Source organism: Oryzias latipes, chromosome 10, assembly GCF_053564925.1.
Source record: "Oryzias latipes strain Hd-rR chromosome 10, Olatipes_Hd-rR_3.1".
Lineage (NCBI taxonomy): Eukaryota > Metazoa > Chordata > Actinopteri > Beloniformes > Adrianichthyidae > Oryzias > Oryzias latipes.
Window position 1 is genome coordinate 6,028,049 of NC_136246.1, and position 15,138 is coordinate 6,043,186.

General features: G+C 41.1%; 1 protein-coding gene and 1 long non-coding RNA gene across 3 annotated transcripts in view; one reads left to right on the forward strand and one right to left on the reverse strand.

Annotated features, from left to right (window-relative positions):
* The window catches only part of abca1b (ATP-binding cassette, sub-family A (ABC1), member 1B), a 53,623-nt gene extending 44,490 nt beyond the window's left edge, over nucleotides 1–9,133 (reverse strand). The window contains exons 1-2 of one of the 2 annotated variants that reach the window (XM_011473151.4): nucleotides 8,934–9,133; nucleotides 2,923–3,034 (exon numbers count right to left, since the gene is read on the reverse strand). In XM_011473151.4, the coding sequence (XP_011471453.1) occupies nucleotides 2,923–2,988 (66 nt within the window). In that variant the 5' untranslated portion in view covers nucleotides 2,989–3,034; nucleotides 8,934–9,133. The remainder of the gene's footprint in view (nucleotides 1–2,922; nucleotides 3,035–8,933) is intronic. The other variant, XM_078953876.1, reaches the window with a different exon arrangement.
* On the forward strand, nucleotides 4,884–5,370 carry LOC144994832 (uncharacterized). The gene is made up of 3 exons (XR_013658478.1): nucleotides 4,884–5,021; nucleotides 5,170–5,247; nucleotides 5,343–5,370. It is a non-coding gene; the product is annotated as an uncharacterized LOC144994832 (long non-coding RNA).
* Nucleotides 9,134–15,138: the final 6,005 nt, after the last annotated feature.

A 15,138-nucleotide genomic window follows, 5' to 3' on the forward strand; every position in this document is an offset into this window, starting at 1 on the left:
CAGTTCTCATTCTAATGTTTGTGTTGCACCACAAACAAAGGTCTGCAATTGAAAAGAACTGTTCAACTGTGAAACAAACGGGAAGAATAGCTGAAAGTTGTACTTTTTTATGTCTGCAGGTTCTTGCCATGAGTGTGACTTTACCATGTATGTGAATTTACCGGAGGTGTAAATAACTGTTTGTGTAAATTTATCACATGTGTAAATTTACCATTTGTGTCAATTTAACAAGTGAGTTTACAGTTTAAGTAAATTAACCGTGCATGTTGATTTACCCTGTTATCGACTGGCAACCTATCCAGGGTGTGTCCAGTCTTCTCCCAACAGTAGCCAGGACAAGCATCCGCAACCCCGTGACCACGAAAGGGATTAGAGCTGGTTCAAAAAATGGATGTATGGATGGAAGGTTGTAAACTTACCATTTTTGTTAATTTTAATATGTGGGTAAATAACTATGTATTCGAATTTAACACGTGGCAATTTACTGTGTGTTATTTTACCATATGTGAATTTACTGCGTGTGTGAATTTACCATGTGTGTTATGTGTGTTATTTTACCATCTGTGTGAATTTACCATGTGTGTGTTATATGTGTGTTATTTTAACATCTATGTGAATTTACCATGTGTGTAAATTCATCATGTATATGAATTTAACGTGGGAATTTACTGTGTATGATTTTACCATGTGAATTATTTTACCGTGTGTGTGAATTTGCCATGGGTGATAATTTACCATGTGAATGAATTGACTATGTTTTTGAATTTACCATGCGTGTGATTTTACCATGTGTATTATTATTTCCACGTGTGTGAATTTGCCATGTGTGCAAATTTACCATGTGAATGGATTTACTATGTTTGTGAATTTACTATGCGTGTGAATTTACTATGTGTGTGAATTAATCGCGTGCGTGAAATAACAGTGTGTGTGAAATCCCCGTGTGTGTCAACTTACCATGTCTGTAAATTTACCATGTGTGTATATTTACCGTGTGTTTGTGAAGTTACCAAGTGGATGAATTTACCCTGACTTTACCATGTGTGTGAATTAACAGTGTGTGTGTAACATGTGAGTAAATTTACCATGTATATGAATTTAACATGTGGGAGTTTACTGTTTGTGAGATTTTTCCATGTTTATTATTTTACTGATTGTGAATTAACCATGTGAGTAAATTTACAGTGTGTGTTAATATACCATGTGAATGGATTTACTATGTTTGTGAATTTACTATGTGTGTGAATTAATCGCGTGCGTGAAATAACAGTGTGTGTGAAATCCCCGTGTGTGTCAACTTACCATGTCTGTAAATTTACAGTGTGTGTTAATTTACCGTGTGTGTGAATTTACTGTGTATTTGAATTTACCATGTGTGTGAATTAACCATGTGAATGAATTTATTTTCAAATAAAATTTCATGCACTTTAACAGTAGAACCTCCTTTTTTTTTGAGAACATAACAATAGTTATAAATTAAATATGGGATTCACTCTATTAAAGAAAAAGCACAAATTTGTCTGTAGTCAATTGATTGCAATTAACGCAATAATTTGACACCCCTACATTTATGTTATCAGATAAAAAGGAGACGTTTTTATAAAGCCTCAATGAGTGAACTTCTGAAAGATCAAATGATCTGTGGATGAAACTTTGGAAAACAAAAACACTAAATCTCCAGTTAATAGAATTCTAATGCATTAAAAGTGATTTTATTAACAGAGATACTAGTGTTAATCCCATGTGACCTTTCAAACTAAAACGGATGTTTTCTGATGCTTTCTGTTGAAATGACTAATTCTGTTTCAGAATCAAAAAACTTAAATCATACTAATAACGAAACTAGAAGAAGCTGCATCTCCAGAAGAAAATGCAGGGTGGAATGTTATGCAGCTGAATGAAAATGAAACTTAAAGGGTAATAATTGGCAAAAAAGAAAGAAAGAAACTATCAAACTTGACCATAGATAAAATGAAAACAGCACAATAACACACAAAGATATTTTTGTGAAAAATGCCAACGCCGGGTATTGAACCAGCGAGCTTCTGCACCAAGGATTCCCAAGGAAACCTGGAATATCTTGAAAAGTTCAAGGATTTGAAGAACCAAAATTCATAGCTGAAAAAGCTGAAAGAGCTTTTTCAGCTTTTCTTTATTAGAGAGAAGAAAGAAAGAAAGAAAGAAAGAAAGAGAAACAGGAAAACAATGGGTTGAATGCTTTATAGTATTAAATTGAAATTGTTGTTTATTCCCCCTGAAAATAAATACTTTTTTTAAAGTTACGTTTGATTTAAAATAAGAAAAACGAATGAAACCTCAGCATACTAACTTCCTTTTCTGTAGTTATAGCTGCTTCATTTTGAAATAAATCCCTTTTAATTAAATCATCATTACTGTGCATTTCATGTAGGCTTAAATAATATTCAGTACACATCTTTAAAAAACACTTCACTTTGAACGTCCTCCTACAACATTTAGCTGGACATTATTATATAAAAGTGTTTTTATACAATGTTTTAATAAAGTGCTGCAACTTCAGGCTTTTTCTGCAGCAACAATCATACAAAATGTCTAGAAGAACCCAGAGGGTCTGAAACACGAAAACTCAACCATAGAAATATCTCAGGGTTGCAGAGTGGACCACAAATTCAGCTTAAAGCCGGTCCCTGATCCAGAACAGAGACTCCTGCAACCTAGAACCTGGTTTCAGAGCAGAATCCAGGATTCCTCTGCAGAACTACAGCTTCTCAGAGAGTGAGACCTGCAGCCAGCCTTGCAGGGTTCACAGAAGATCACTCAACAAGCATTCTTTGACCTGATCGCCATTGATCCATACTGATCCGGTCATCAGCAAAAGCTCCGGTGGAAGCAAAGAGCAGCGGAGACCAGGCGGAGGTTCTGGAAAACCAGAACCAGACTCACCTTCTGCCGCCGTCTGTAGGTGAAGTTCTTCCACAGCAGCAGCCCCAGCTGCGTGATGATGGACATGTCTGCAGCGCCGCCGAGCCTGAATGATCGTCAGCCGCCGCTCGCCCTGTGATAAGCACACACAGAGGCAGGGTGAGCGCGGCGTAGAGGGTCAAAGGTGCGATGATACTGTCGCTGCTGATCACACGGCAGGTTATCAGGATGACACACGCCTGCCCTGAAGGCGTGCTGATGGCTACCAGCAGGAGACGCCGCTGAGGCGTCCTACCAGCCGCAACATTTCCCATTTTCAGACGTTTTTGAGTCCGATTCTCATCCTCAATCTCAGTCTGACTCCAGAAAACATGTAAACCGCGAACTCTGACGGTGTCCAGGTATCAAAAATGAAATGGAACCAAAATCCTTCAGAAAACCTGAAGAACTGCTGGTCTTCACCCATTTCAAAGATTGTAGGGAACTTTGAAGTTTCTCTGACTTTTTACTAACTACACCTTCGTTTCAAAAGCCAAAAAAATGTTTTTATAAGATGAAAGAGGTCTACATGCTCTCCACGATCTGACAGAAACATGTTTGCCTTCATTAATGTTCAGCATAGAAACAGAACAACAAAGCGAGCTGGAACACGGCTGAACATGCAACCGTCTGAGGCGAAAATGATGCTTTATCTGTCAGGAAAGAGTTTCAAAGTTTTGAAACGGGATTTAAATCCACTGAACTGAACTTTAATCTGGGTTTTTGCTCTTTCTGGAAGAGCTCAGCAAGTCTGTGGAGGCGAAGGGACGTGACAGACGTCCTGATCCAGATCTGATCAGTGACTGTCTCCTAGTCAATTGTCCTCCTCCAGGCTTTCTGAAGGCCTTGGCTGCTAATTCACAGGTTTTCAGCTGGTCCTTGTACCTGAACACCTTCCCAGGAATTTGTTGGTGTGATTGATAAGAAGATGCTGAACTCTGAGCTACAAACGACGCTGAAGTTAGCTTCCGATTCACAGCTTCCGATTCGCCAGTGCACTAAAGGAGCATTCCACTGTTTTTTTTGCACTAAGATCTCCTTAGATCGGGTCCTGTTCAAAAACCGCCGGACCTAGACTGCTCAAACCTGGATTAAATTATGATTTAGATACTGAAGAATACATTAAACACAGTTTCTGATTTGTGAAACCAGTCTCTGATTTGTGAAAATGTGAAATAGGTTGATTTTGACCGCATTTTACGCACTGAGTCCACCTTAGACCAGGTCCTGTTCAAAAACCGCTGGACCTAGACTGATCAAACCTGGATTAAATTATGCATTAGATAGTAAAGATCACATTAAACACAGTTTCTGATTTGTGAAACCAGTCTCTGATTTGTGAAAATGTAAAATAGGATGATTTTGACCGCAATTTGCGAATTGAGTCCACCTTAGAACGGGTCCTGTTCAAAAACCGCCGGACCTAGACTGCTCAAACCTGCATTAAATTAGGATTTAGATACTGAAGAATACATTAAACACTATTTCTGATTTGTGAAACCTTCCTCTGATTTGTGAAAATGTGAAATAGGTTGATTTTTAGCGCATTTTACGCACTGAGTCCACCTTAGACCAGGTCCTGTTCAAAAACTGCTGGACCTGGACTGCTCAAACCTGGATTAAATTAGGATTTAGATACTAAAGAACACATTGCCCGACCCTGAATTAAAAAAAAAAAAGGGATCGTGTCCCCAGTGGGGAGGAAAGGCAGTTATTGAACAAAACACCATTACAATGACAAACACTTGTTCAGTTGACAACCTCCTTTACACAATTTATCTGGCAATTAAAAACAAGCCGGGGATACAAAATGAGCTACAAAAACTATCAGAGTGTGATAGATGGATATCATCTTTACTCCATATCTACAACCTTTTTGAGAATGAGGAGTGGGCACAGGGAAAAGCATTGTGGCTCAATGAGTTAGGAAGATTCACAGGATCAACCTGGGATGCTTTTGGGGCAGAGGAGGACATGGTCACATGTAGACTTGAATTCCTTAACAGTACAGAAGTTGTACAAACATGTCTTAATCCAGCCTGTCCAACTGCAAAAAGAAGATACAACTCAATAGATATTGTGTAAGTACATTGTAATTATTGATACAACTTTTACATACACTTATTTAACAAACTGTTTGCTTGTTTTTACTGTTATTGTAAGAGAAACAATAGTTTATGTAACATGTAGCCATACAAGTTATTTAGTTATTTTAAATTTTGTTGCAAGGTGTGAAGACCTCACTAAGTTGCAGGCTGACGTTGACAAGTGGTCCAATGACATTATCGTACTACTTCCATGCAAAAGGTATGTATGAAGTAGCATATATATGAGAATCAAACAAAGAAAAGTCAAAATATTTGAAACAAATTGTGGACTTTCTAACTTTTTAATATTTTCAGAGGTGCAGGGCCATGCACAGAACAAAAAAGAACATCAAGAGGTACCTTTGTGCACGGGTTGCCATGTCTTGTACTGGTATCAATCCTTCACAAAAACGCTTTGACTAAGAACCAGCATCCAACAGCGTTGCCACATCAGATCGAACTTCTTGGTGAAAAGTAAGGCGTAAATTGCAGAACTAATGTAGAAATTTATAGCATTGGGTTAAATTTAATTAGCATCATGTGTTTTTTTCGCTACGATTGAATTTTTGAGGGAAAACATAAATCATTGAATCACTGACATTTTTTCTATTTTTATTTTTTTATACTGGATTGTACTATTGTATTTGTTTACACAGGTACGAGCCGGTGGCCATAACATATCACCTGAGTGTGCAAAGTCATTTTGTTGCATTCCACCGACTGGGAACAGACAAAAGCTGGCACTTTTATGATGGACTACAGGAATCCAAGAAGGCTGGAAGAGGCGATATAAAAATCTCAGACATCAACATACAAAAGAAACTGGGAAACAGATGTCAGATTGGACACATAGTTATGGTCAGGGTTAGCATGAGCCCCTGACTTAAATTTTAGTTTTTTTTGTTCAACATTTCTTGGTTTGTTTCCTAATTTACTTTAAAATTCCTGTTTTGGTGTTTTGCTTCAAGTTGTCCTTCCCTTGTCCCCATTACCTGTGAATTGCATAAAATCAAATACGGTGTATAATATATTCTTCAGTATCTAAATCCTAATTTAATCCAGGTTTGAGCAGTCCAGGTCCAGTGGTTTTTGAACAGGACCTGGTCTAAGGTGGACTCAGTGCGTAAAATGCGGTCAAAATCAACCTATTTCACATTTTCACAAATCAGAGGAAGGTTTCACAAATCAGAAACTGTGTTTAATGTGATCTTTACTATCTAATGCATAATTTAATCCAGGTTTGAGCAGTCCAGGTACAGTGGTTTTTGAACAGGACCTGGTCTGAAATGGACTCAGTGCGTAAAATGCACTAAAAATAAACCTATTTCACATTTTCACAAATCAGAGGAAGGTTTCACAAATCAGAAACTGTGTTTAATGTGTTCTTTAGTGTCAAAATTATAATTTAATCCAGGTTTGAGCAGTCCAGGTCCAGTGGTTTTTGAACAGGACCTGGTCTAAGGTGGACTCAGTGCGTAAAATGCGCTAAAAATCAACCCATTTCACATTTTCACAAATCAGAGACTGGTTTCACAAATCAGAAACTTTGTTTAATGTGTTCTTTAGTATCTAAATCCTAATTTAATCCAGGTTTGAGCAGTCTAGGTCCGGCGGTTTCTGAACAGGACCCCATCTAAGGAGATCTTAGTGCAAAAAAAACAGTGGAATGCTCCTTTAGTGCACTCGCGAATCGGAAGCTGTGAATCGGAAGCTAACTTCAGCGTCGTGAGCTACAAGTGATTTCAGCAGAAACAAGGCTCCTGACTCAGGATCAGCCGAGTTGACACAGAACAGAGAACATCCGATCTTCCTTCTAGAAACGGGTCACAAATACTCGTCTCTGTTAGCAGCTTTGAAGAAACACCGGCAGTCTATACGAGAACAGAAGAGGAGCTTCATGCATCCACCTGACCCTGGATGACCCCAGAGGACAGCTTCACAGGTCAACCTTCATGCTTTCACCGTCCATAGATGTTCAGCTGAAAGAACAGCGTCCACAAAAAACTCTGAAAGTCCTTCAGCCCGTCCACGAGGGAAGAGTGAGAACCAGAAGTTTGCATGCTGTCTAATAGTGAAGATGTAGGTTTGTCCTGCTGTGTTGCATTCTGGGATGTTGCTCTAGCACACCTGTTACTTTCAGTCATGTAAAATATAAATGAAAGACTTTAGACAGATTTTTGTCTCTGGTGTTTCTTCTTCAGGATCATTTTAAAACCTGCAAGAACACCAGTACCATGAAGCCGGTATCATGCTGCAACGTGAACCCTACAGAATCTGGTGACCTTCTTAAAGACCCACTCCAATCTGCGTTTGGTCTACTTTCAAAGCACTCCAAGTGGTCTTTTAGTTATGATTATGCCGTTTTTAGCCAAAATAACAACAGCAAAACAAAAAGCGGTGTTGTTTTCTAGGACATAGTTTCTGCAGAGCGGCAGAAGATTCATTAGAAATTCACCTCTGAGTTGTGGGCGGGATTGTTGTTGCTCTCCTGCCAGCTTACAGCCCCTTCATACCCCTAAACTAACATTACAGGTGCAACAAAAAATGTGCAATATAGACTTGCTACTATTACTACTACTTGTATGAATCACTGAAAGCTGATTGGCTGTGGAGGAAAACCCTGATGGGATGTGCCGAAAGGTGAACGGCAATATCTGAGCTATCCAGTTAAGATCAGGATTCCAGCTCAGACGAGGAAAACAAAGACGATCATGGATCTATCTGTCTGACAGTGAATGATCAGAACAGAGAGGAGCAGAGAGACTGTGACCTGCCGATTGTAGCATCTACGTCACACCTACTGCTTCTCCCAACAACATCTTTTTGTCCGCTACTGCGATTTGAATAAAGAAACACTCAGAAACCGTTTTAGTCTGAATTGTCTTTAGATACGTCCACCGTCATCAGAAAAATGCCACAAGAAGAGCTAGAAACAGCAAAAACATGAGAGTCATCAGGGTGGGTCTTCACATGAAGGATGCTGCAAAGATTTGGTTTTATCCTATAATAAACAACCACCTCAAGTTTGGTGGAGGTGCCAACTAACAAACAACTAACTAGTACTAATTAATTACATTTACTGACTACATTTTCTTGCAGAACTTTTCTATAGAAAGTGACTCCTATCAGCAGGTTTACATCCATGTTTGCTGTTTCTTGAGTGGATTACAGATTCTAAAATGTTTTTTTCTCTCTCAGCTGAACTGATCAAAATATCTACCTTTGGGGGTGGGGGGGGTTACCTGCCATCCACCCCCTTAGCTGCTCTGAAGCAGCCAATGTTTGGTTCTCTGGTGCTACTGAGTTTCTCACCTCCACTTTCTGAAATCCTTTCGCATCCCCACGCGGAACTTTTAAACTTTCAGTCTGCCTGAAGCCACAAGTTCTGGCAAACACATCAAAGACACGGGTCTCTTTACTTCACGCGCACGTGAGGTGGCGGCGGCATGGGGGTGGTCTTTACATGAAAGCCCCCTCCTGATCAAAGGTTGCTGCAACTCCTCATTGTTGATTAAATTAGCTGTAGAGCAATCCCAGGGTCACGTGACGAGGTTAATGGGGTCAGAATGTTCCGCATCTCAACAGAACCGGGTCGGGTATGACTGCTCCTGGTTCCTACAAGGTTCTCCAGAACTTTCTAAGGAGCTCCAGTATAGAGCGCAATCACTGCCAGGCTGGAGCCGGTCCTCCTGGACTGTTTCTGGCTAAAGCGGTGACTTAGCGGCGCGCGCTCGGACTGACATCTGGAGTCCCTGCGCGCGCGGACACCAGCCAGGTGATCCGCACATTCAACTTGCCACGAACTTTTCAGACCATTCTGCTTCAGATTTAAAAAAATCCGGGTCGGGACCACCCAGTTCTGACCACCCTAACCTGGTTAAGGTTTCCGGTTTACGCGGAATTTACCTGCTGGAGAGCGCAGCGCGTGCACCTTCTTCAAGTCTCCCAGAAGTCCAGCAGACTCCGAGCCGAACTTCAGAGCAGAACCAACCTCAGACCGCTGGACGGGTTCAGAGAGCTGCTCGTCCCCGCTGCCCTGCTCACGCGCACTGCCGAAGTACTCCTCAGCCGACCGCCTTTGCAGCATCTGCTCCACTGAGGTGCAGCGCGGAGGTTTGAGCCCCAATTTACCGGAGTCACTTAACCACCCCTCACCGCGCTGCTTCCGCTCTGCGCCTTCAAAGTAAAAGCCAATCTTCAGAAAATAAAACTCCCCGAAACCTGGAAAAGTTCTGATCTTTATCACCCTAAAAATGTAAAGCATTTAGCTAAATACTGAATAACAAACGCATTTCGTTAATTCGATAATGTTGTCCGTACAATTATTTGTTTAACCATTGGCTGCTTTTATGCAATCTTTGATTCATTTGTTTTGCAGTGTAACATGTATCTGAACTGTCTTTGGTCTCCAAGAGACGGGAAAAAAATCATGGTTTCTGAAAAAGCTGTTAGAAATCAGCTAATGAAGAGAAAAAATGACACAAACAGCTAATGTGAAGTAAAAGGAATTAAACCGTGAAAGGTTGGTGTTGTGTTGATAAAAGTTATTTTCAGTGAATAATTTTCAGGAAACAAGGCAGAACTCAACTTTTTTTTAGTGAAAGACAACCAAAAAGGCTGAAATACAGAAACTTCCCTTTCTGGGTCTTTCACATCACATCCATAAGAAGTAGACACAATTCCAGCATTTACATTTCCAGTTTTATTTTGTAAGACTGACTGTGGTCTATTTCCGGTCACATAATTAGCAATAAGGTTACTGTCAGTCATACGACAGCTGTGCTCATACTTTCACAATAAGAGCCCAGCTGAGCCTCTGTTGAGATTCTCTACATAAGAGCAATATGATGACAACAATGAAAGAAAACACTTAGAACCAAATCAATGAAGACTTGTGTTTGACTCTTCGGCTGTTTATGATCCCCACCGTTTAACTACTGACCTGTATGCCTGCCTGTCCAGCAACATGTCTGCCTGCCTGCCTACCAACCCGTCAGCCTGTTCACCAACTCATCTGCCTGCCAGTCTGCCAACCCGTCTATCTGCCTGTCCAGCCACCCGTCTGCCTGGTCACCAACCCGTCTGCCTGTTTACCAACCTGTCTGCCTGTTCACCAACCCATCTGCCTGTTTACCAACCTGCCTGCCTGTCTACCAACCCATCTGCCTGTTTACCAACCCGTCTGCCTGTTCACCAACCCATCTGCCTGTTTACCAACCTGCCTGCCTGTCTACCAACCCATCTGTCTATTTATCAACCCATCTGCCGGTTCACCAACTCGTCTGCCTGTCCACCAACCTGTCTGCCTGTTCACCAACTTGTCTGCCTGTTTACCAATCTGTCTGCCTGTGCACCAACCTGTCTGCCTGTTTACCAACCCGTCTGCCTTTTCATCAACCCGTCTGCCTGTTTACCAACCCATCTGTCTATTTATCAACCCATCTGCCTGTTTACCAACCCGTCTGCCTGTTCACCAACCTGTCTGCCTGTTTACCAACCCGTCTGCCTGTTCACCAACTCGTCTGCCTGTTTACCAATCCGTCTGCCTGTGCACCAACCTGTCTGCCTGTTTACCAACCTGTCTGCCTGTTCATCAACCCGTCTGCCTGTTCACCAACCCATCTGCCTGTTTACCAACTCGTCTGCCTGTCCACCAACCCATCTGCCTGTTTACCAACTCGTCTGCCTGTCCACCAACCCATCTGCCTGTTTACCAACCCATCTGCCTGTTTACCAATCCGTCTGCCTGTGCACCAACCTGTCTGCCTGTTCACCAACCTGTCTGCCTGTTTACCAACCCGTCTGCCTGTTCACCAACTCGTCTGCCTGTTTACCAATCCGTCTGCCTGTTCACCAACTCGTCTGCCTGTTTACCAACCCATCTGCCTGTTCACCAACTCGTCTGCCTGTTTACCAATCCGTCTGCCTGTTCACCAACTCGTCTGCCTGTTCATCAACCCGTCTGCCTGTTCACCAACCCATCTGCCTGTTTACCAATCCGTCTGCCTGTGCACCAACCTGTCTGCCTGTTCACCAACCTGTCTGCCTGTTTACCAACCCGTCTGCCTGTTCATCAACCCGTCTGCCTGTTCACCAACCCATCTGCCTGTTTACCAACTCGTCTGCCTGTCCACCAACCTGTCTGCCTGTTTACCAACTCGTCTGCCTTTCCACCAACCCATCTGCCTGTGTGGTTAAACTACAGATAACGGTATCTTCAGCATAAAAATGACATTCAGTATTTGGGAGATTGTGACAAATGTCTTTCACAAAGGGGAAGAAGACAGTGGGTGGAGAACCTGCAGGACACTACATGAACATCTACACAGATGCATATTTCAGGAATCATAACAGGAAGCGGCCTTTAGAAGATCAGTGAGTGTTGCTGTAGGAAGCACAGTGGTTAAATGAAACTGATCTGCTTCTGACTTTTTTACTCCAATTATACTCTGAGTTTTACTCTGTTGACACTTTTTATACAAATTTTTTCAAGCACAGAACTTTATTTCAAAAACAGACAAAATACAATGAGAACACATTCTTATAAACAACCAAACATAAAAATTACAGTGTTTTTTTTTTGTCTCTGATGTTTAAACCAGAGTCACAAACATCGAATTGCCTGGAAATTGGGTTATCCTGTCAGAAAGCGTGGAGAGCGTTGTTGACATAGAGCTCCTTCATGGTGATCAGGCGGAATAAGAACAGATATTTGTGTTACACTGCCCTCTGCAGGACTGAGACGGAAACTGCAGCGATGAATGGTTTTGGGGCGTCAGCTGGAAACCTCTCTGGCTGTAGTCTAGCCCTTGTGCTATCCTATGGGGTCAGGATGACCATTGACGTGACAAAGGTGGATAAAGGTGAAGCGGATTTCATGTAATCCATGAAAACCAGTGAAGATCACAAATCATTGAAAAAAAAAGTTGAGCGCACTGTTTTGTGGGGTCTAGATGACCCAACTCCCAACGTCAAAATGGCTAGGATATCACAAGGGCTAAAGTAGACGCTGCGTCCATGGAGCCATGACACAGACGCTGATATTCATCATGACTGTTGTTACAGATCCATTCTGATGACTTTGACTACCTTACAGTTTTGTTTCTTTGTAAGTGATGCCTGTAGCTGGATGGTATCAGGTATCAGTTCAGTCTGACTCCAGCTTAAAATGTCTAATTGAGTGCTGATGGTTCTTAACAAACATTAAAGCAGGCCTACAGTGGGAAATCACTGCTGTGGGAATCAACAGAATTCAGCTGAAATCAAGCAGGAGGTAAAACAGATCCAAACATGCAGAGAAAGCACAACAAAGTGAAGCCAGATAATTGATTCTACAAGCAGAAACCAGGTTGTAGAATCAATTCAATACAAATTTTTTACTATCAAAGTAACACAAAACGGACACCAACAAGTAGATTTCATGGAAAGAACTCACTTTATGCCTAAAGATCAAAGAGTTTTTGTTCTTCATCCAGGTCTCTCTGAGGATAGACAACAATAAAAAAGAAGATGCATTCTTTCTGGTGGTTTTCACCAAACCTTGCTTGGTTTCCTCTTTTCACTGGTTTAACGTCTCCTGGCTTGGAGACTTTCAGTAACTGACCAGCAGAAAAGTCAGCATGAAACAGTTTGGGTTGCGTGACCCAGGATAGGATCCAAGAAGAGCTTCTCCTTTTTGTTTTTCTGAGACTGTTTTACTGACCCTGTTTGTACTTTTGGTTGTGAAGCTGTGGTCAAGAACCTTCTGTGGAGTCCAATATAAAAAGCCTAAATGTCTCACTGACATAAAATAAAGTTTTTAAAGTGTTTCCAGCAGTATAGAAATCCAACGGATGGTATGGAATGCTTGAGCAGAGCTTCCATTACATGAAAGGTCCGGCTGTGTGCAGCTGTGGGTTCTGAATGTTCCTCTGACCAAGGTGGCACAGAGGTGCAGCACTGAACAATGCTGCCTCACAGCGGGACGGCTTTTGTCTGAGGTCTTTAGTCTTCTATTCTTATCTCCAGACATTTTTTGTAATCTGCATGTGGTTAACTTTATTTGCAGCTTGTAGAAGGCTCACTGGCTCACTATGTCAGTTATTTAGTTTAGTATGAAAATTACAGCCAGAAGACTCATGTTTGTGAATTCAAGATGTAAAAAACTCAAATCAAAAGCTGTCATTGAGAGTTTGAGGTTTTGGTTTGGTGCTAATTTAGAAATATGGTATAAATAAGCTAAAGCGGATACTCGAAGCTGATGAGATGTGTAACACCACAATGACCTAGCTGACATGCTGTGGGGATCAAACTGTTTACACAAATCTTTACACTACAACCCAAATTTGCAGATGCTGTAACTGTTAGACCTTGTGCTTTCTTAGATGACCCCATCCTTACATTGAAGTGTTCTCCCTACCATGACAAAGGTGGATAAAGGTGGAAAGATTTCATGTAATCCATGGACATCAGTGAAGATCACAAATCATTGAAGAAAAAAGGTTCAGAGCACTGTCGTGGGTCTAGATGACCCAACTACCAATGTTAAAGTGCCTAGGATAGCACAAGGGTTACTATTACATATTTGCAGGATATATCTATAGGAATACACCTGTCTTTGGACAGCTCATTGATGTGTACCTATAGACATGACGACACCCAAAGGACAAAATAAAAGATGTGGTTTGGTTCCCATTCTGTATATGCACTTATGACACCTAACATTTTACTTTACGGTTATTTGAGTTGTAGTTAAAATCTTATTTAGTATTTATGCCAGAACACGTATGTTTTAAAGGAGCTTCAGCTTTTTAAGCTACTTAGAATTTATTTTCTTCCCTGGAAGCTCTTTTTCTTTCGACATGGCCTTCAAATATCAAAGTCAAAGGAATTCTGGCAAAACTACATTACTGTTTCATGTAAAAAATATAAAATATGTTTATTGCAATAATATTTGTTTTAAAAAGATAATCCTGCTCCGGGGTCGCCCATGCTCCCCGGTGCCGGATGAGCCCCCGTAGGGGGGCCTCTTCTGCACCTGGCTGGGTGGGTGAGTGGTCCCCCCCCGGTCGGGCTGTGGGGATCCTGTCACGGGGTTGCTCCTGGTCCGGGGTTCTCCTGTCCTCTGTCTCCTGGTCAGGTTGGTTGGGCTAGGGAGGATCTGGTTCCCCCTAATACAGTTTTCTCAGTCGCTTTAGTACAATTCTCAGATCAGAATTGAAGTTTGCAAATACGTGTGTGCATTTCTCAAAACAATTATTACAAACAGCAAAACTCTATGGATTTCTTGCAAAAGCCTGTAACTTGCTCAAAATCTTTAGTTCATCTCTCAAAACTGAGTCTTTATGTCATTGAACATGGCAGTACCATCAGAATGTCAAGTCCTTGTGTCATTGTCTACGAACAAGACAGTCAAATGACTTAGTCATGTTGTCAATATAACTGTGTACTTTAGAGGGAGGTTCTGATGTAAACTATGGCTAAAGTTTTGATGGTAATTATTGTAAAATGTAAGTTACACCTTTTTTGTTTGATTACAAGAGACTGAACAAGATTTACATTTACACTTTTATTGTTCATATTGTAAGTTGTTGACAGACCATGTCATACCAACATAGAAAAAACCCACTGCAAACAGTAACACAAAGGGGAAAAAAAAGATAAGACAATATTCTGTACAACAGTACAGGCAGTGCAGTAGAAATTGGTGTGGTCTTCCTACACCTCTTGTCGTTCCTGTATGTTAGGCCACAAATTCTCATCCACATCACAGCGAATATCCTCTCTTGCAATGCAGCAAAATATGTTTTTTACATTATGACAACTTGGTCATCCATTTTGCAGTTACTGACTTATACGATGAACTAATGACTAGGAGTTTTGAGGAGTAAGACTATTGCACAGTGAACTATATACAGTTTTTCTCAGTCGCTTTAGTACAATTCTCAGATCAGAATGAAATTCCCAAAACTATTTGTTCAATCTTCACATCATGATGTCACTTGTGCACATCACATAAGCAGTTTCTCACTTCTTTGAACAAGTTGCAATTGCTTTGGTACATCCATGCAAATGATTATGTACAATTCTCTGCTCTTTGCTACATTATCAATTGTTTATGTCATGTTGATCA